General features: G+C 43.5%; 1 protein-coding gene and 1 pseudogene across 2 annotated transcripts in view; one reads left to right on the top strand and one right to left on the bottom strand.

Moving 5' to 3' along the window:
• The window catches only part of hhatlb (hedgehog acyltransferase like, b), a 42,796-nt gene extending 38,468 nt beyond the window's left edge, over positions 1-4,328 (top strand). The window contains exons 11-12 of one of the 2 annotated variants that reach the window (XM_090199053.1): positions 1-17; positions 3,789-4,328. The exon at positions 1-17 is cut by the window's left edge and continues 125 nt beyond it. In XM_090199053.1, coding sequence (XP_090055179.1) covers positions 1-17; positions 3,789-3,994 — 223 coding nt within the window. In that variant the 3' untranslated portion in view covers positions 3,995-4,328. Of the gene's footprint in view, positions 18-1,077; positions 3,146-3,788 lie in introns of those variants that run through there. The other variant, XM_090199054.1, reaches the window with a different exon arrangement.
• Positions 1,234-2,354, bottom strand: LOC110490871 (multifunctional protein ADE2 pseudogene; annotated as a pseudogene).
• Positions 4,329-20,317: the final 15,989 nt, after the last annotated feature.

The raw sequence follows: 20,317 nt of genomic DNA, 5'->3' as shown, positions 1-20,317 counted from the left end.
GAGACTGCTGCTTAAAGGTAACAGATAGTTAGATTTCCCCTCAACAGCCTGGAGTTCACTAAGCTGGTCGCCAGGAGACTGCTGCTTAAAGGTAACAGTTAGATTACCCCTCAACAGCCTGGAGTTCACTGAGCTGGTTGCCAGGAGACTGCTGCTTAAAGGTAACAGTTAGATTTCCCCTCAACAGCCTGGAGTTCACTAAGCTGGTCGCCAGGAGACTGCTGCTTAAAGGTAACAGTTAGATTTCCCCTCAACAGCCTGGAGTTCACTAAGCTGGTTGCCAGGAGACTGCTGCTTAAAGGTAACAGTTAGATTTCCCCTCAACAGCCTGGAGTTCACTAAGCTGGTTGCCAGGAGACTGCTGCTTAAAGGTAACAGATAGTTAGATTTCCCCTCAACAGCCTGGAGTTCACTAAGCTGGTCGCCAGGAGACTGCTGCTTAAAGGTAACAGTTAGATTTCCCCTCAACAGCCTGGAGTTCACTGAGCTGGTTGCCAGGAGACTGCTGCTTAAAGGTAACAGTTAGATTTCCCCTCAACAGCCTGGAGTTCACTAAGCTGGTCGCCAGGAGACTGCTGCTTAAAGGTAACAGTTAGATTTCCCCTCAACAGCCTGGAGTTCATTAAGCTGGTCGCCAGGAGACTGCTGCTTAAAGGTAACAGTTAGATTTCCCCTCAACAGCCTGGAGTTCACTAAGCTGGTCGCCAGGAGACTGCTGCTTAAAGGTAACAGATAGTTAGATTTCCCCTCAACAGCCTGGAGTTCATTAAGCTGGTCGCCAGGAGACTGCTGCTTAAAGGTAACAGTTAGATCTCCCCTCAACAGCCTGGAGTTCACTAAGCTGGTTGCCAGGAGACTGCTGCTTAAAGGTAACAGTTAGATTTCCTTCTGACCTGTCTCTTGATCTCGATGTTGAAGAACGTCAATGCTCATACTGAACATGATATTGGACAACTGTTTTGGTTTTGGTACTGGCATACTATGATCACACTATATGTTTCTATGTTATATAGTAACTAGACCTAGTATTTCCTTGAGTAACAGTAGACACACTATGACTGACTACTCCGCCTCCAGGCTTCCCCATCACCACCATCACTGTGATGATAACTACTATGTTAATGTATATACAGTTATTAGACTATGTTGACTTGTTCCTCCCCCTCCAGGCTTCCCCATCACCACCATCACTGTGATGATAACTAGTATGTTAATGTATATATAGTTATTAGACTATGTTGACTTGTTCCTCCCCCTCCAGGCTTCCCCATCACCAATCATGTCCTGTGCCCCCCAGTTGGGGGTGATAGGAGGGCAGTTGATGACTGGGTAGACGGTGTTTCCTGACATCACTGGACCAAGGCCGTTGCTTCTGCCCGCCACAGCCACAAACACAGTTGGTACTCCGTCACCTTCATATTCAGCTTTGATGCAGAGAGTTTCAGCTGGTCCTTTGTGTGCTGAGGTGACTCTGAGGTCACAGGGGATTCCGTAGGAGCCACAGGCCTTCCTGATCTTCGCACAGTGGGCCGTGTCAGAGATGGAGCCCATCAGAACCACCACTCTGCCACTGGCCTGGGGCTGCAGCAGCCGCTTCACGCTTTCAGAGACCCACTCAAAGTTCCTCTTCACCATCTGCATAGCTTCAGGAGTCACCTCCTTCAGGTCCCGGTACATTTGTCTTTCTGCTGACTCCGATCTCCCGCTGGCCACAGCCTCCAGGAGTCAATCACGTCAGCAAGCACTATCTCTTTAGTGCTCACATTCACACCAAACTCAATCTTCATGTCCACAAGGGTGCAGTTCTGGGTGGCCCAGGCCCTCTCCAGGACCTCAAAGATGGCCACAGTGCTGCGGTTCATAATGTCCACCTCACAGCGGCCAATGGTGAGCCCAGCCAGAGATAACTTAGTCTCCAGCAGCTGCTCCTCTGATCATTGAGGGTCATTGTTGGCATCGTCCTTGAAGAACATTTCCATTTTCAGAGGGTAGAACCTGTAGCCCTCCTTGACCCCTGGGTTCCTCTTGAGAAAGGATCCGGTGGCCACCCTCCGACAGACCCACTCGATTGGTATCATCTCACAGCGGGCCGCCACGAACGCCTTCTCCGACTGCTGCCTCACAAAAGCTGCCTTAATTCCGGCCTCCTGCAGCAACTTGAAAACACAGCTCGTGGTTCTGTTTGCTATCGCGGCCTTGCCCTCCATCTGGTCCTTCCTCGCTGCATTCCCTGCTGTGATTTGGTCCTTCGACTGGACCAAAATATGGCCTGGCTCATCCGCGAGTTCGAAAATCTGCTTGGTCTTTCCCTCGTTTAGTTTCTGTCCCAGTTTCAGCTCTGATGGAGACGCCATGTTGGAAGACGATCTGCAACCCCGCAACCCGTAGAAAAGTCAGCACAGAATATGATATATAATTATTATGATATAGTTATTAGTGTTATTAGTGTCCCATGTTGACTTGTTCCTCCCCCTCCAGGCTTCCCATCACCACCATCACTGTGTTGATAACTAGTATGTTACTTGATATTTTGTTATTATGATATAGTTATTAGTGTTATTAGTGTCCCTGGTTGACTTCTTCCTTCCCCTCCAGGCTTCCCATCACCACCATCACTGTGTTGATAACTAGTATGTTACTTGATATTTTGGCATTATGATATAGTTATTAGTGTCCCGTGTTGACTTGTTCCTCCCCCTCCAGGCTTCCCATCACCACCATCACTGTGTTGATAACTAGTATGTTACTTGATATATTGTTATTATGATATAGTTATTAGTGTCCCATGTTGACTTGTTCCTCCCCCTCCAGGCTTCCCATCACCACCATCACTGTGTTGATAACTAGTATGTTACTTGATATATAGTTATTATGATATAGTTATTAGTGTCCCATGTTGACTTGTTCCTCCCCCTCCAGGCTTCCCCATCACCACCATCACTGTGTTGATAACTAGTATGTTACTTGATATTTTGTTATTATGATATAGTTATTAGTGTCCCGTGTTGACTTGTTCCTCCCCCTCCAGGCTTCCCATCACCACCATCACTGTGTTGATAACTAGTATGTTACTTGATATTTTGTTATTATGATATAGTTATTAGTGTCCCGTGTTGACTTGTTCCTCCCCCTCCAGGCTTCCCCATCACCACTATCACTGTGTTGATAACTAGTATGTTACTTGATATTTTGTTATTATGATATAGTTCTTAGTGTCCCATGTTGACTTGTTCCTCCCCCTCCAGGCTTCCCCATCACCACCATCACTGTGTTGATAACTAGTATGTTACTTGATATATAGTTATTATGATATAGTTATTAGTGTCCCGTGTTGACTTGTTCCTCCCCCTCCAGGCTTCCCATCACCACCATCACTGTGTTGATAACTATTATGTTACCTGATATTTTGTTATTATGATATAGTTATTAGTGTCCCATGTTGACATGTTCCTCTCCCTCCAGGATTCCCCATCACCACCATCACTGTGTTGATAACTAGTATGTTACTTGATATTTTGTTATTATGATATAGTTATTAGTGTCCCGTGTTGACTTGTTCCTCCCCCTCCAGGCTTCCCCATCACCACTATCACTGTGTTGATAACTAGTATGTTACTTGATATTTTGTTATTATGATATAGTTATTAGTGTCCCATGTTGACTTGTTCCTCCACCTCCAGGCTTCCCATCACCACCATCACTGTGTTGATAACTAGTATGTTACTTGATATATAGTTATTATGATATAGTTATTAGTGTCCAATGTTGACTTGTTCCTCCCCCTCCAGGCTTCCCCATCACCACCATCACTGTCTTCATAGTGACCTATTGTCTTGTCCAGCTCATCAAGGAGAGAGAGAGAAGACAGGCTCTGATCGATGACCCCGACCCCATCCCTCCCCCCGCCCCCGTCCCTCCCCCCGCCCCCACAACAGTCACGTCCACAGCCCCCATTCAGCCGGTGGTGGACCCCAGCAAGGAGAAAGCAGAGTAGTGATTGGAGGGTGACATTGTCTGTCAAAGTCCCAAATGTCTTTATGAGTCATGGTTTCCTCTGTGTCATCATGGAGATGGTGAGGCTACAGTTAATCGACCAGGTATATTCAGAAGTTCTTCATAGCAATAAAATCTATTGAGCAGCAATATCTATCTACTGTAATATCGACAAAGAGCAATATCTAAGAATTCTAATCAGTCTACTGCCAAAAACACGTTGAGAGTGCTGTCATCAATATAGATTTTCTACAATGTTTTAATCAGAAGTTGTTTCATTGCTAATCATGTAAAACTGCCTTTATTGTAATTAAATCCTCTAAGTGATGCTAAAAGATGTGGTTTTAACTAAGATACACACCTCTGGGTTTAACTAAGATACACACCTCTGGTTTTAACTAAGATACACACCTCTGGTTTTAACTAAGATACACACCTCTGGTTTTAACTAAGATACACACCTCTGGTTTTAACTAAGATACACACCTCTGGTTTTAACTAAGATACACACCTCTGTGAGTCTTATGGTTTTAACTAAGATACACACCTCTGGTTTTAACTAAGATACACACCTCTGGTTTTAACTAAGATACACACCTCTGGGTTTAACTAAGATACACACCTCTGGTTTTAACTAAGATACACACCTCTGGTTTTAACTAAGATACACACCTCTGGTTTTAACTAAGATACACACCTCTGGGAGATGTGGTTTTAACTAAGATACACACCTCTGGTTTTAACTAAGATACACACCTCTGGTTTTAACTAAGATACACACCTCTGGGTTTAACTAAGATACACACCTCTGGTTTTAACTAAGATACACACCTCTGGTTTTAACTAAGATACACACCTCTGGATTTAACTAAGATACACACCTCTGGTTTTAACTAAGATACACACCTCTGGTTTTAACTAAGATACACACCTCTGGTTTTAACTAAGATACACACCTCTGGTTTTAACTAAGATACACACCTCTGGTTTTAACTAAGATACACACCTCTGGTTTTAACTAAGATACACACCTCTGGTTTTAACTAAGATACACACCTCTGGTTTTAACTAAGATACACACCTCTGGTTTTAACTAAGATACACACCTCTGGTTTTAACTAAGATACACACCTCTGGATTTAACTAAGATACACACCTCTGGATTTAACTAAGATCCACACCTCTGGGAGTCTTATGGTTTTAACTAAGATACACACCTCTGGTTTTAACTAAGATACACACCTCTGGTTTTAACTAAGATACACACCTCTGGTTTTAACTAAGATACACACCTCTGGTTTTAACTAAGATACACACCTCTGGTTTTAACTAAGATACACACCTCTGGTTTTAACTAAGATACACACCTCTGGTTTTAACTAAGATCCACACCTCTGGTTTTAACTAAGATACACACCTCTGGTTTTAACTAAGATACACACCTCTGGTTTTAACTAAGATACACACCTCTGGTTTTAACTAAGATACACACCTCTGTGAGTCTTATGGTTTTAACTAAGATACACACCTCTGGTTTTAACTAAGATACACACCTCTGGTTTTAACTAAGATACACACCTCTGGGTTTAACTAAGATACACACCTCTGGTTTTAACTAAGATACACACCTCTGGTTTTAACTAAGATACACACCTCTGGTTTTTACTAAGATACACACCTCTGGGAGATGTGGTTTTAACTAAGATACACACCTCTGGTTTTAACTAAGATACACACCTCTGGGTTTAACTAAGATACACACCTCTGGGTTTAACTAAGATACACACCTCTGGTTTTAACTAAGATACACACCTCTGGTTTTAACTAAGATACACACCTCTGGATTTAACTAAGATACACACCTCTGGTTTTAACTAAGATACACACCTCTGGTTTTAACTAAGATACACACCTCTGGTTTTAACTAAGATACACACCTCTGGTTTTAACTAAGATACACACCTCTGGTTTTAACTAAGATACACACCTCTGGTTTTAACTAAGATACACACCTCTGGTTTTAACTAAGATACACACCTCTGGTTTTAACTAAGATACACACCTCTGGTTTTAACTAAGATACACACCTCTGGTTTTAACTAAGATACACACCTCTGGTTTTAACTAAGATACACACCTCTGGTTTTAACTAAGATACACACCTCTGGTTTTAACTAAGATACACACCTCTGGTTTTAACTAAGATCCACACCTCTGGTTGTAACTAAGATACACACCTCTGGGTTTAACTAAGATACACACCTCTGGTTTTAACTAAGATACACACCTCTGGTTTTAACTACGATCCACACCTCTGGGATTCTTATGGTTTTAACTAAGATACACACCTCTGGGAGTCTTATGGTTTTAACTAAGATACACACCTCTGGTTTTAACTAAGATACACACCTCTGGTTTTAACTAAGATACACACCTCTGGTTTTAACTAAGATACACACCTCTGGTTTTAACTAAGATACACACCTCTGGTTTTAACTAAGATACACACCTCTGGTTTTAACTAAGATACACACCTCTGGGAGTCTTATGGTTTTAACTAAGATCCACACCTCTGGTTTTAACTAAGATACACACCTCTGGTTTTAACTAAGATACACACTTCTGGGAGTCTTATGGTTTTAACTAAGATACACACCTCTGGTTTTAACTAAGATACACACCTCTGGTTTTAACTAAGATACACACCTCTGGATTTAACTAAGATACACACCTCTGGATTTAACTAAGATCCACACCTCTGGGAGTCTTATGGTTTTAACTAAGATACACACCTCTGGTTTTAACTAAGATACACACCTCTGGTTTTAACTAAGATACACACCTCTGGTTTTAACTAAGATACACACCTCTGGTTTTAACTAAGATACACACCTCTGGTTTTAACTAAGATACACACCTCTGGTTTTAACTAAGATACACACCTCTGGTTTTAACTAAGATACACACCTCTGGTTTTAACTAAGATACACACCTCTGGTTTTAACTAAGATACACACCTCTGGTTTTAACTAAGATCCACACCTCTGGTTTTAACTAAGATACACACCTCTGGTTTTAACTAAGATACACACCTCTGGTTTTAACTAAGATACACACCTCTGGGAGTCTTATGGTTTTAACTAAGATCCACACCTCTGGTTTTAACTAAGATACACACCTCTGGTTTTAACTAAGATACACACCTCTGGGAGTCTTATGGTTTTAACTAAGATACACACCTCTGGTTTTAACTAAGATACACACCTCTGGTTTTAACTAAGATACACACCTCTGGATTTAACTAAGATACACACCTCTGGATTTAACTAAGATCCACACCTCTGGGAGTCTTATGGTTTTAACTAAGATTCACACCTCTGGTTTTAACTAAGATACACACCTCTGGTTTTAACTAAGATACACACCTTTGGTTTTAACTAAGATACACACCTCTGGTTTTAACTAAGATACACACCTCTGGTTTTAACTAAGATACACACCTCTGGTTTTAACTAAGATACACACCTCTGGTTTTAACTAAGATCCACACCTCTGGTTTTAACTAAGATACACACCTCTGGTTTTAACTAAGATACACACCTCTGGTTTTAACTAAGATACACACCTCTGGGTTTAACTAAGATACACACCTCTGGTTTTAACTAAGATACACACCTCTGGTTTTAACTAAGATACACACCTCTGGTTTTAACTAAGATACACACCTCTGGGAGATGTGGTTTTAACTAAGATACACACCTCTGGTTTTAACTAAGATACACACCTCTGGGTTTAACTAAGATACACACCTCTGGGTTTAACTAAGATACACACCTCTGGTTTTAACTAAGATACACACCTCTGGTTTTAACTAAGATACACACCTCTGGATTTAACTAAGATACACACCTCTGGTTTTAACTAAGATACACACCTCTGGTTTTAACTAAGATACACACCTCTGGTTTTAACTAAGATACACACCTCTGGTTTTAACTAAGATACACACCTCTGGTTTTAACTAAGATACACACCTCTGGTTTTAACTAAGATACACACCTCTGGTTTTAACTAAGATACACACCTCTGGTTTTAACTAAGATACACACCTCTGGTTTTAACTAAGATACACACCTCTGGTTTTAACTAAGATACACACCTCTGGTTTTAACTAAGATACACACCTCTGGTTTTAACTAAGATACACACCTCTGGTTTTAACTAAGATACACACCTCTGGTTTTAACTAAGATCCACACCTCTGGTTGTAACTAAGATACACACCTCTGGGTTTAACTAAGATACACACCTCTGGTTTTAACTAAGATACACACCTCTGGTTTTAACTACGATCCACACCTCTGGGATTCTTATGGTTTTAACTAAGATACACACCTCTGGGAGTCTTATGGTTTTAACTAAGATACACACCTCTGGTTTTAACTAAGATACACACCTCTGGTTTTAACTAAGATACACACCTCTGGTTTTAACTAAGATACACACCTCTGGTTTTAACTAAGATACACACCTCTGGTTTTAACTAAGATACACACCTCTGGTTTTAACTAAGATACACACCTCTGGGAGTCTTATGGTTTTAACTAAGATCCACACCTCTGGTTTTAACTAAGATACACACCTCTGGTTTTAACTAAGATACACACTTCTGGGAGTCTTATGGTTTTAACTAAGATACACACCTCTGGTTTTAACTAAGATACACACCTCTGGTTTTAACTAAGATACACACCTCTGGATTTAACTAAGATACACACCTCTGGATTTAACTAAGATCCACACCTCTGGGAGTCTTATGGTTTTAACTAAGATACACACCTCTGGTTTTAACTAAGATACACACCTCTGGTTTTAACTAAGATACACACCTCTGGTTTTAACTAAGATACACACCTCTGGTTTTAACTAAGATACACACCTCTGGTTTTAACTAAGATACACACCTCTGGTTTTAACTAAGATACACACCTCTGGTTTTAACTAAGATACACACCTCTGGTTTTAACTAAGATACACACCTCTGGTTTTAACTAAGATACACACCTCTGGTTTTAACTAAGATCCACACCTCTGGTTTTAACTAAGATACACACCTCTGGTTTTAACTAAGATACACACCTCTGGTTTTAACTAAGATACACACCTCTGGGAGTCTTATGGTTTTAACTAAGATCCACACCTCTGGTTTTAACTAAGATACACACCTCTGGTTTTAACTAAGATACACACCTCTGGGAGTCTTATGGTTTTAACTAAGATACACACCTCTGGTTTTAACTAAGATACACACCTCTGGTTTTAACTAAGATACACACCTCTGGATTTAACTAAGATACACACCTCTGGATTTAACTAAGATCCACACCTCTGGGAGTCTTATGGTTTTAACTAAGATTCACACCTCTGGTTTTAACTAAGATACACACCTCTGGTTTTAACTAAGATACACACCTTTGGTTTTAACTAAGATACACACCTCTGGTTTTAACTAAGATACACACCTCTGGTTTTAACTAAGATACACACCTCTGGTTTTAACTAAGATACACACCTCTGGTTTTAACTAAGATACACACCTCTGGTTTTAACTAAGATACACACCTCTGGTTTTAACTAAGATACACACCTCTGGTTTTAACTAAGATCCACACCTCTGGTTTTAACTAAGATACACACCTCTGGTTTTAACTAAGATCCACACCTCTGGTTTTAACTAAGATACACACCTCTGGGTTTAACTAAGATACACACCTCTGGTTTTAACTAAGATACACACCTCTGGTTTTAACTAAGATCCACACCTCTGGGATTCTTATGGTTTTAACTAAGATACACACCTCTGGGAGTCTTATGGTTTTAACTAAGATACACACCTCTGGTTTTAACTAAGATACACACCTCTGGTTTTAACTAAGATACACACCTCTGGTTTTAACTAAGATACACACCTCTGGTTTTAACTAAGATACACACCTCTGGTTTTAACTAAGATACACACCTCTGGTTTTAACTAAGATACACACCTCTGGGAGTCTTATGGTTTTAACTAAGATCCACACCTCTGGTTTTAACTAAGATACACACCTCTGGTTTTAACTAAGATACACACCTCTGGGAGTCTTATGGTTTTAACTAAGATACACACCTCTGGGAGATGTGGTTTTAACAGAGGATATAATAGAAATGGCTTAAACTCTGATGTTGCTCAGACACTCCTTTCCTGTCAAATGTACTGTACCTCCAAATATAATATATTGATTTACTGATACGTGACTGCAACTTTTTGTCTCTTTTACTTCATTCTCATTTAAAGAATGTGACCATGATGCTGTAACTCAGAAAACTCTTTGAGAAAGACGAGAGAGAAGAGAGAGAAAGAACGAGACAGAGAAAGAATGAGAGAGACCGTGAGAGAGTCAGAGAGAGAGTGTGAGGGAGAAAGAGAGACAATGAGAGAGACTTTGAGAGAGTCAGAGAGAGAGTGTGTGGGAGAAAGAGAGACAATGAGAGAGACCATGAGAGAGTCAGAGAGAGAGTGTGAGGGAGAAAGAGAGACAATGAGAGAGACCGTGAGAGAGAAAGAGAGAGAGATTTCGAGGGAGAAAGAGAGACAATGAAAGAGACCGTAGAGTCAGAGAGACAGTGTGAGGGAGAAGGAGAGACCATGAGAGTCAGAGAGACAGTGTGAAGGAGAAAGATAGACAATGAGAGAGACCGTGAGAGTCAGAGAGACAGTGTGAGGGAGAAAGAGAGACAATGAGAGAGACCGTGAGAGTCAGAGAGACAGTGTGAGGGAGAAAATGAGAGACCATGAGAGTCAGAGAGACTGTGTGAGGGAGAAAGATAGACAATGAGAGAGACTGTGAGAGTCAGAGAGACAGTGTGAGGGATAAAGAGAGACAATGAGAGAGACCGTGAGAGTCAGAGAGACAGTGTGAGGGAGAAAGATAGACAATGAGAGAGACCGTGAGAGTCAGAGAGTCAGTGTGAGGGAGAAAGAGAGACAATGAGAGAGACCGTGAGAGTCAGAGAGAAAGTGTGAGGGAGAAAGAGAGACAATGAGAGAGACCGTGAGAGTCAGAGAGACAGTGTGAGGGAGAAAGAGAGACAATGAGAGAGACCATGAGAGTCAGAGAGACAGTGTGAGGGAGAAAGAGAGACAATGAGAGAGACCATGAGAGTCGAAGAGACAGTGTGAGGGAGAAAGAGACACAATGAGAGAGACCGTGAGAGTCAAAGAGACAGTGTGAGGGAGAAAGATAGACAATGAGAGATACCGTGAGAAACAGAGAGACAGTATGAGGAAGAAAGAGAGACAAGGAGAGAGACCGTGAGTGTCAGAGAGACAGTGTGAGGGAGAAAGAGAGACAATGAGAGAGACCGTGAGAAACAGAGAGACAGTGTGAGGGAGAAAGAGAGACAATGAGAGAGACCATGAGAAACAGAGAGACAGTGTGAGGGAGAAAGAGAGACAATGAGAGAGACTGTGAGAGTCAGAGAGACAGTGTGAGGGAGAAAGAGAGACAATGAGAGAGACCATGAGAGTCAGAGAGACAGTGTGAGGGAGAAAGAGAGACAATGAGAGAGACCATGAGAGTCGGAGAGACAGTGTGAGGGAGAAAGAGAGACAATGAGAGAGACCATGAGAAAAAGAGACAGTGTGAGGGAGAAAGAGAGACAATGAGAGAGACCATGAGAAACAGAGAGACAGTGTGAGGGAGAAAGAGAGACAATGAGAGAGACCATGAGAGTCAGAGAGACAGTGTGAGGGAGAAAGAGAGACAATGAGAGAGACCATGAGAAACAGAGAGACAGTGTGAGGGAGAAAGAGAGACAATGAGAGAGACCATGAGAAACAGAGAGACAGTGTGAGGGAGAAAGAGAGACAATGAGAGAGACCATGAGAGTCAGAGAGACAGTGTGAGGGAGAAAGAGAGACAATGAGAGAGAATATGAGAGTCAGAGAGACAGTGTGAGGGAGAAAGAGAGACAATGAGAGAGACCATGAGAAACAGAGAGACAGTATGAGGAAGAAAGAGAGACAAGGAGAGAGACCGTGAGAGTCAGAGAGACAGTGTGAGGGAGAAAGAGAGACAATGAGAGAGACCGTGAGAAACAGAGAGACAGTGTGAGGGAGAAAGAGAGACAATGAGAGAGACCATGAGAGTCAGAGAGACAGTGTGAGGGAGAAAGAGAGACAATGAGAGAGACCATGAGAGTCGGAGAGACAGTGTGAGGGAGAAAGAGAGACAATGAGAGAGACCGTGAGAGTCAGAGAGACAGTGTGAGGGAGAAAGATAGACAATGAGAGAGACCGTGAGAGTCAGAGAGACAGTGTGAGGGAGAAAGAGAGACAATGAGAGAGACCGTGAGAAACATAGAGACAGTGTGAGGGAGAAAGAGAGACAATGAGAGAGACCATGAGAAACAGAGAGACAGTGTGAGGGAGAAAGAGAGACAATGAGAGAGACCATGAGAGTCGGAGAGACAGTGTGAGGGAGAAAGAGAGACAATGAGAGAGACCATGAGAAACAGAGAGACAGTGTGAGGGAGAAAGAGAGACAATGAGAGAGACCATGAGAGTCAGAGAGACAGTGTGAGGGAGAAAGAGAGACAATGAGAGAGACCATGAGAAACAGAGAGACAGTGTGAGGGAGAAAGAGAGACAATGAGAGAGACCATGAGAAACGGAGAGACAGTGTGAGGGAGAAAGAGAGACATTGAGAAAGACCATGAGAAACAGAGAGACAGTGTGAGGGAGAAAGAGAGACAATGAGAGAGACCGTGAGAGTCAGAGAGACAGTGTGAGGGAGAAAGAGAGACAATGAGAGAGACCGTGAGAGTCAAAGAGACAGTGTGAGGGAGAAAGAGAGACAATGAGAGAGACCATGAGAGTCAGAGAGACACTGTGAGGGAGAAAGATTGACAATGAGAGAGACCGTGAGAGTCAGAGAGACAGTGTGAGGGAGAAAGTGAGACAATGAGAGAGACCGTGAGAGTCAGAGAGACAGTGTGAGGGAGAAAGAGAGACAATGAGAGAGACCGTGAGAGTCAGAGAGACAGTGTGAGGGAGAAAGAGAGACAATGAGAGAGACCATGAGAGTCGGAGAGACAGTGTGAGGGAGAAAGAGAGACAATGAGAGAGACCATGAGAAACAGAGAGACAGTGTGAGGGAGAAAGAGAGACAATGAGAGAGACCATGAGAAACAGAGAGACAGTGTGAGGGAGAAAGAGAGACAATGAGAGAGACCATGAGAGTCAGAGAGACAGTGTGAGGGAGAAAGAGAGACAATGAGAGAGACCATGAGAAACAGAGAGACAGTGTGAGGGAGAAAGAGAGACAATGAGAGAGACCATGAGAAACGGAGAGACAGTGTGAGGGAGAAAGAGAGACAATGAGAAAGACCATGAGAAACAGAGAGACAGTGTGAGGGAGAAAGAGAGACAATGAGAGAGACCGTGAGAGTCAGAGAGACAGTGTGAGGGAGAAAGAGAGACAATGAGAGAGACCGTGAGAGTCAAAGAGACAGTGTGAGGGAGAAAGAGAGACAATGAGAGAGACCATGAGAGTCAGAGAGACACTGTGAGGGGAAAGATTGACAATGAGAGAGACCGTGAGAGTCAGAGAGACAGTGTGAGGGAGAAAGTGAGACAATGAGAGAGACCGTGAGAGTCAGAGAGACAGTGTGAGGGAGAAAGAGAGACAATGAGAGAGACCGTGAGAGTCAGAGAGACAGTGTGAGGGAGAAAGAGAGACAATGAGAGAGACCATGAGAGTCGGAGAGACAGTGTGAGGGAGAAAGAGAGACAATGAGAGAGACCATGAGACCACCAGTCTGGAGTCTTATGGTTTTAACTAAGATACACACCTCTGGTTTTAACTAAGATACACACCTCTGGTTTTAACTAAGATACACACCTCTGGATTTAACTAAGATACACACCTCTGGATTTAACTAAGATCCACACCTCTGGGAGTCTTATGGTTTTAACTAAGATACACACCTCTGGTTTTAACTAAGATACACACCTCTGGTTTTAACTAAGATACACACCTCTGGTTTTAACTAAGATACACACTTCTGGGAGTCTTATGGTTTTAACTAAGATACACACCTCTGGTTTTAACTAAGATACACACCTCTGGTTTTAACTAAGATACACACCTCTGGTTTTAACTAAGATACACACCTCTGGTTTTAACTAAGATACACACCTCTGGTTTTAACTAAGATACACACCTCTGGTTTTAACTAAGATACACACCTCTGGTTTTAACTAAGATACACACCTCTGGTTTTAACTAAGATACACACCTCTGGTTTTAACTAAGATCCACACCTCTGGTTTTAACTAAGATACACACCTCTGGTTTTAACTAAGATCCACACCTCTGGTTTTAACTAAGATACACACCTCTGGGTTTAACTAAGATACACACCTCTGGTTTTAACTAAGATACACACCTCTGGTTTTAACTAAGATCCACACCTCTGGGATTCTTATGGTTTTAACTAAGATACACACCTCTGGGAGTCTTATGGTTTTAACTAAGATACACACCTCTGGTTTTAACTAAGATACACACCTCTGGTTTTAACTAAGATACACACCTCTGGTTTTAACTAAGATACACACCTCTGGTTTTAACTAAGATACACACCTCTGGTTTTAACTAAGATACACACCTCTGGTTTTAACTAAGATACACACCTCTGGGAGTCTTATGGTTTTAACTAAGATCCACACCTCTGGTTTTAACTAAGATACACACCTCTGGTTTTAACTAAGATACACACCTCTGGGAGTCTTATGGTTTTAACTAAGATACACACCTCTGGGAGATGTGGTTTTAACAGAGGATATAATAGAAATGGCTTAAACTCTGATGTTGCTCAGACACTCCTTTCCTGTCAAATGTACTGTACATCCAAATATAATATATTGATTTACTGATACGTGACTGCAACTTTTTGTCTCTTTTACTTCATTCTCATTTAAAGAATGTGACCATGATGCTGTAACTCAGAAAACTCTTTGAGAAAGACGAGAGAGAAGAGAGAGAAAGAACGAGACAGAGAAAGAATGAGAGAGACCGTGAGAGAGTCAGAGAGAGAGTGTGAGGGAGAAAGAGAGACAATGAGAGAGACTTTGAGAGAGTCAGAGAGAGAGTGTGTGGGAGAAAGAGAGACAATGAGAGAGACCATGAGAGAGTCAGAGAGAGAGTGTGAGGGAGAAAGAGAGACAATGAGAGAGACCGTGAGAGAGAAAGAGAGAGAGATTTCGAGGGAGAAAGAGAGACAATGAAAGAGACCGTAGAGTCAGAGAGACAGTGTGAGGGAGAAGGAGAGACCATGAGAGTCAGAGAGACAGTGTGAAGGAGAAAGATAGACAATGAGAGAGACCGTGAGAGTCAGAGAGACAGTGTGAGGGAGAAAGAGAGACAATGAGAGAGACCGTGAGAGTCAGAGAGACAGTGTGAGGGAGAAAATGAGAGACCATGAGAGTCAGAGAGACTGTGTGAGGGAGAAAGATAGACAATGAGAGAGACTGTGAGAGTCAGAGAGACAGTGTGAGGGATAAAGAGAGACAATGAGAGAGACCGTGAGAGTCAGAGAGACAGTGTGAGGGAGAAAGATAGACAATGAGAGAGACCGTGAGAGTCAGAGAGTCAGTGTGAGGGAGAAAGAGAGACAATGAGAGAGACCGTGAGAGTCAGAGAGAAAGTGTGAGGGAGAAAGAGAGACAATGAGAGAGACCGTGAGAGTCAGAGAGACAGTGTGAGGGAGAAAGAGAGACAATGAGAGAGACCATGAGAGTCAGAGAGACAGTGTGAGGGAGAAAGAGAGACAATGAGAGAGACCATGAGAGTCGAAGAGACAGTGTGAGGGAGAAAGAGACACAATGAGAGAGACCGTGAGAGTCAAAGAGACAGTGTGAGGGAGAAAGATAGACAATGAGAGATACCGTGAGAAACAGAGAGACAGTATGAGGAAGAAAGAGAGACAAGGAGAGAGACCGTGAGAGTCAGAGAGACAGTGTGAGGGAGAAAGAGAGACAATGAGAGAGACCGTGAGAAACAGAGAGACAGTGTGAGGGAGAAAGAGAGACAATGAGAGAGACCATGAGAAACAGAGAGACAGTGTGAGGGAGAAAGAGAGACAATGAGAGAGACTGTGAGAGTCAGAGAGACAGTGTGAGGGAGAAAGAGAGACAATGAGAGAGACCATGAGAGTCAGAGAGACAGTGTGAGGGAGAAAGAGAGACAATGAGAGAGACCATGAGAGTCGGAGAGACAGTGTGAGGGAGAAAGAGAGACAATGAGAGAGACCATGAGAAAAAGAGACAGTGTGAGGGAGAAAGAGAGACAATGAGAGAGACCATGAGAAACAGAGAGACAGTGTGAGGGAGAAAGAGAGACAATGAGAGAGACCATGAGAGTCAGAGAGACAGTGTGAGGGAGAAAGAGAGACAATGAGAGAGACCATGAGAAACAGAGAGACAGTGTGAGGGAGAAAGAGAGACAATGAGAGAGACCATGAGAAACAGAGAGACAGTGTGAGGGAGAAAGAGAGACAATGAGAGAGACCATGAGAGTCAGAGAGACAGTGTGAGGGAGAAAGAGAGACAATGAGAGAGAATATGAGAGTCAGAGAGACAGTGTGAGGGAGAAAGAGAGACAATGAGAGAGACCATGAGAAACAGAGAGACAGTATGAGGAAGAAAGAGAGACAAGGAGAGAGACCGTGAGAGTCAGAGAGACAGTGTGAGGGAGAAAGAGAGACAATGAGAGAGACCGTGAGAAACAGAGAGACAGTGTGAGGGAGAAAGAGAGACAATGAGAGAGACCATGAGAGTCAGAGAGACAGTGTGAGGGAGAAAGAGAGACAATGAGAGAGACCATGAGAGTCGGAGAGACAGTGTGAGGGAGAAAGAGAGACAATGAGAGAGACCGTGAGAGTCAGAGAGACAGTGTGAGGGAGAAAGATAGACAATGAGAGAGACCGTGAGAGTCAGAGAGACAGTGTGAGGGAGAAAGAGAGACAATGAGAGAGACCGTGAGAAACATAGAGACAGTGTGAGGGAGAAAGAGAGACAATGAGAGAGACCATGAGAAACAGAGAGACAGTGTGAGGGAGAAAGAGAGACAATGAGAGAGACCATGAGAGTCGGAGAGACAGTGTGAGGGAGAAAGAGAGACAATGAGAGAGACCATGAGAAACAGAGAGACAGTGTGAGGGAGAAAGAGAGACAATGAGAGAGACCATGAGAGTCAGAGAGACAGTGTGAGGGAGAAAGAGAGACAATGAGAGAGACCATGAGAAACAGAGAGACAGTGTGAGGGAGAAAGAGAGACAATGAGAGAGACCATGAGAAACGGAGAGACAGTGTGAGGGAGAAAGAGAGACATTGAGAAAGACCATGAGAAACAGAGAGACAGTGTGAGGGAGAAAGAGAGACAATGAGAGAGACCGTGAGAGTCAGAGAGACAGTGTGAGGGAGAAAGAGAGACAATGAGAGAGACCGTGAGAGTCAAAGAGACAGTGTGAGGGAGAAAGAGAGACAATGAGAGAGACCATGAGAGTCAGAGAGACACTGTGAGGGAGAAAGATTGACAATGAGAGAGACCGTGAGAGTCAGAGAGACAGTGTGAGGGAGAAAGTGAGACAATGAGAGAGACCGTGAGAGTCAGAGAGACAGTGTGAGGGAGAAAGAGAGACAATGAGAGAGACCGTGAGAGTCAGAGAGACAGTGTGAGGGAGAAAGAGAGACAATGAGAGAGACCATGAGAGTCGGAGAGACAGTGTGAGGGAGAAAGAGAGACAATGAGAGAGACCATGAGAAACAGAGAGACAGTGTGAGGGAGAAAGAGAGACAATGAGAGAGACCATGAGAAACAGAGAGACAGTGTGAGGGAGAAAGAGAGACAATGAGAGAGACCATGAGAGTCAGAGAGACAGTGTGAGGGAGAAAGAGAGACAATGAGAGAGACCATGAGAAACAGAGAGACAGTGTGAGGGAGAAAGAGAGACAATGAGAGAGACCATGAGAAACGGAGAGACAGTGTGAGGGAGAAAGAGAGACAATGAGAAAGACCATGAGAAACAGAGAGACAGTGTGAGGGAGAAAGAGAGACAATGAGAGAGACCGTGAGAGTCAGAGAGACAGTGTGAGGGAGAAAGAGAGACAATGAGAGAGACCGTGAGAGTCAAAGAGACAGTGTGAGGGAGAAAGAGAGACAATGAGAGAGACCATGAGAGTCAGAGAGACACTGTGAGGGGAAAGATTGACAATGAGAGAGACCGTGAGAGTCAGAGAGACAGTGTGAGGGAGAAAGTGAGACAATGAGAGAGACCGTGAGAGTCAGAGAGACAGTGTGAGGGAGAAAGAGAGACAATGAGAGAGACCGTGAGAGTCAGAGAGACAGTGTGAGGGAGAAAGAGAGACAATGAGAGAGACCATGAGAGTCGGAGAGACAGTGTGAGGGAGAAAGAGAGACAATGAGAGAGACCATGAGAAACAGAGAGACAGTGTGAGGGAGAAAGAGAGACAATGAGAGAGACCATGAGAAACAGAGAGACAGTGTGAGGGAGAAAGAGAGACAATGAGAGAGACCATGAGAGTCAGAGAGACAGTGTGAGGGAGAAAGAGAGACAATGAGAGAGACCATGAGAAACAGAGAGACAGTGTGAGGGAGAAAGAGAGACAATGAGAGAGACCATGAGAAACGGAGAGACAGAGTGAGGGAGAAAGAGAGACAATGAGAGAGACCATGAGAAACAGAGATACAGTGTGAGGGAGAAAGAGAGACAATGAGAGAGACCGTGAGAGTCAGAGAGACAGTGTGAGGGAGAAAGAGAGACAATGAGAGAGACCGTGAGAGTCAAAGAGACAGTGTGAGGAAGAAAGAGAGACAATGAGAGAGACCATGAGAGTCAGAGAGACAGCGTGAGGGAGAAAGATTGACAATGAGAGAGACCGTGAGAGTCAGAGAGACAGTGTGAGGGAGAAAGAGACAATGAGAGAGACCTTGAGAGTCAGAGAGACAGTGTGAGGGAGAAAGAGAGACAATGAGAGAGACCGTGAGAGTCAGAGAGACAGTGTGAGGGAGAAAGATTGACAATGAGAGAGACCGTGAGAGTCAGAGAGACAGTGTGAGGGAGAAAGAGAGACAATGAGAGAGACCGTGAGAGTCAGAGATACAGTGTGAGGGAGAAAGAGAGAGAGACCATGAGAGTCAGAGAGACAGTGTGAGGGAGAAAGATAGACAATGAGAGAGACCGTGAGAGTCAGAGAGACAGTGTGAGGGAGAAAGAGAGACGATGAGAGAGACCATGAGAAACAGAGAGACAGTTTGAGGGAGAAAGAGAGACAATGAGAGAGACCATGAGAAACGGAGAGACAGTGTGAAGGAGAAAGAGAGACAATGAGAGAGACCGTGAGAGTCAGAGAGACAGTGTGAGGGAGAAAGAGAGACAATGAGAGAGACCCTGAGAGTCAAAGAGACAGTGTGAGGGAGAAAGAGAGACAATGAGAGAGACCATGAGAGTCAGAGAGACAGTGTGAGGGAGAAAGATAGACAATGAGAGAGACCGTGAGAGTCAGAGAAACAGTGTGAGGGAGAAAGAGAGACAATGAGAGAGACCATGAGAGTCGGAGAGACAGTGTGAGGGAGAAAGAGAGACAATGAGAGAGACCATGAGAAACAGAGAGACAGTGTGAGGGAGAAAGAGAGACAATGAGAGAGACCATGAGAAACAGAGAGACAGTGTGAGGGAGAAAGAGAGACAATGAGAGAGACCATGAGAGTCAGAGAGACAGTGTGAGGGAGAAAGAGAGACAATGAGAGAGACCATGAGAAACAGAGAGACAGTGTGAGGGAGAAAGAGAGACAATGAGAGAGACCATGAGAAACGGAGAGACAGTGTGAGGGAGAAAGAGAGACAATGAGAGAGACCATGAGAAACAGAGATACAGTGTGAGGGAGAAAGAGAGACAATGAGAGAGACCGTGAGAGTCAGAGAGACAGTGTGAGGGAGAAAGAGAGACAATGAGAGAGACCGTGAGAGTCAAAGAGACAGTGTGAGGGAGAAAGAGAGACAATGAGAGAGACCATGAGAGTCAGAGAGACAGCGTGAGGGAGAAAGATTGACAATGAGAGAGACCGTGAGAGTCAGAGAGACAGTGTGAGGGAGAAAGAGACAATGAGAGAGACCTTGAGAGTCAGAGAGACAGTGTGAGGGAGAAAGAGAGACAATGAGAGAGACCGTGAGAGTCAGAGAGACAGTGTGAGGGAGAAAG

Source organism: Oncorhynchus mykiss, chromosome 15, assembly GCF_057628025.1.
Source record: "Oncorhynchus mykiss isolate SJ-2025 chromosome 15, ASM5762802v1, whole genome shotgun sequence".
Lineage (NCBI taxonomy): Eukaryota > Metazoa > Chordata > Actinopteri > Salmoniformes > Salmonidae > Oncorhynchus > Oncorhynchus mykiss.
Note: the sequence above shows the minus strand (reverse complement) of the source record. Positions and strands in the feature narration are given on the sequence as shown.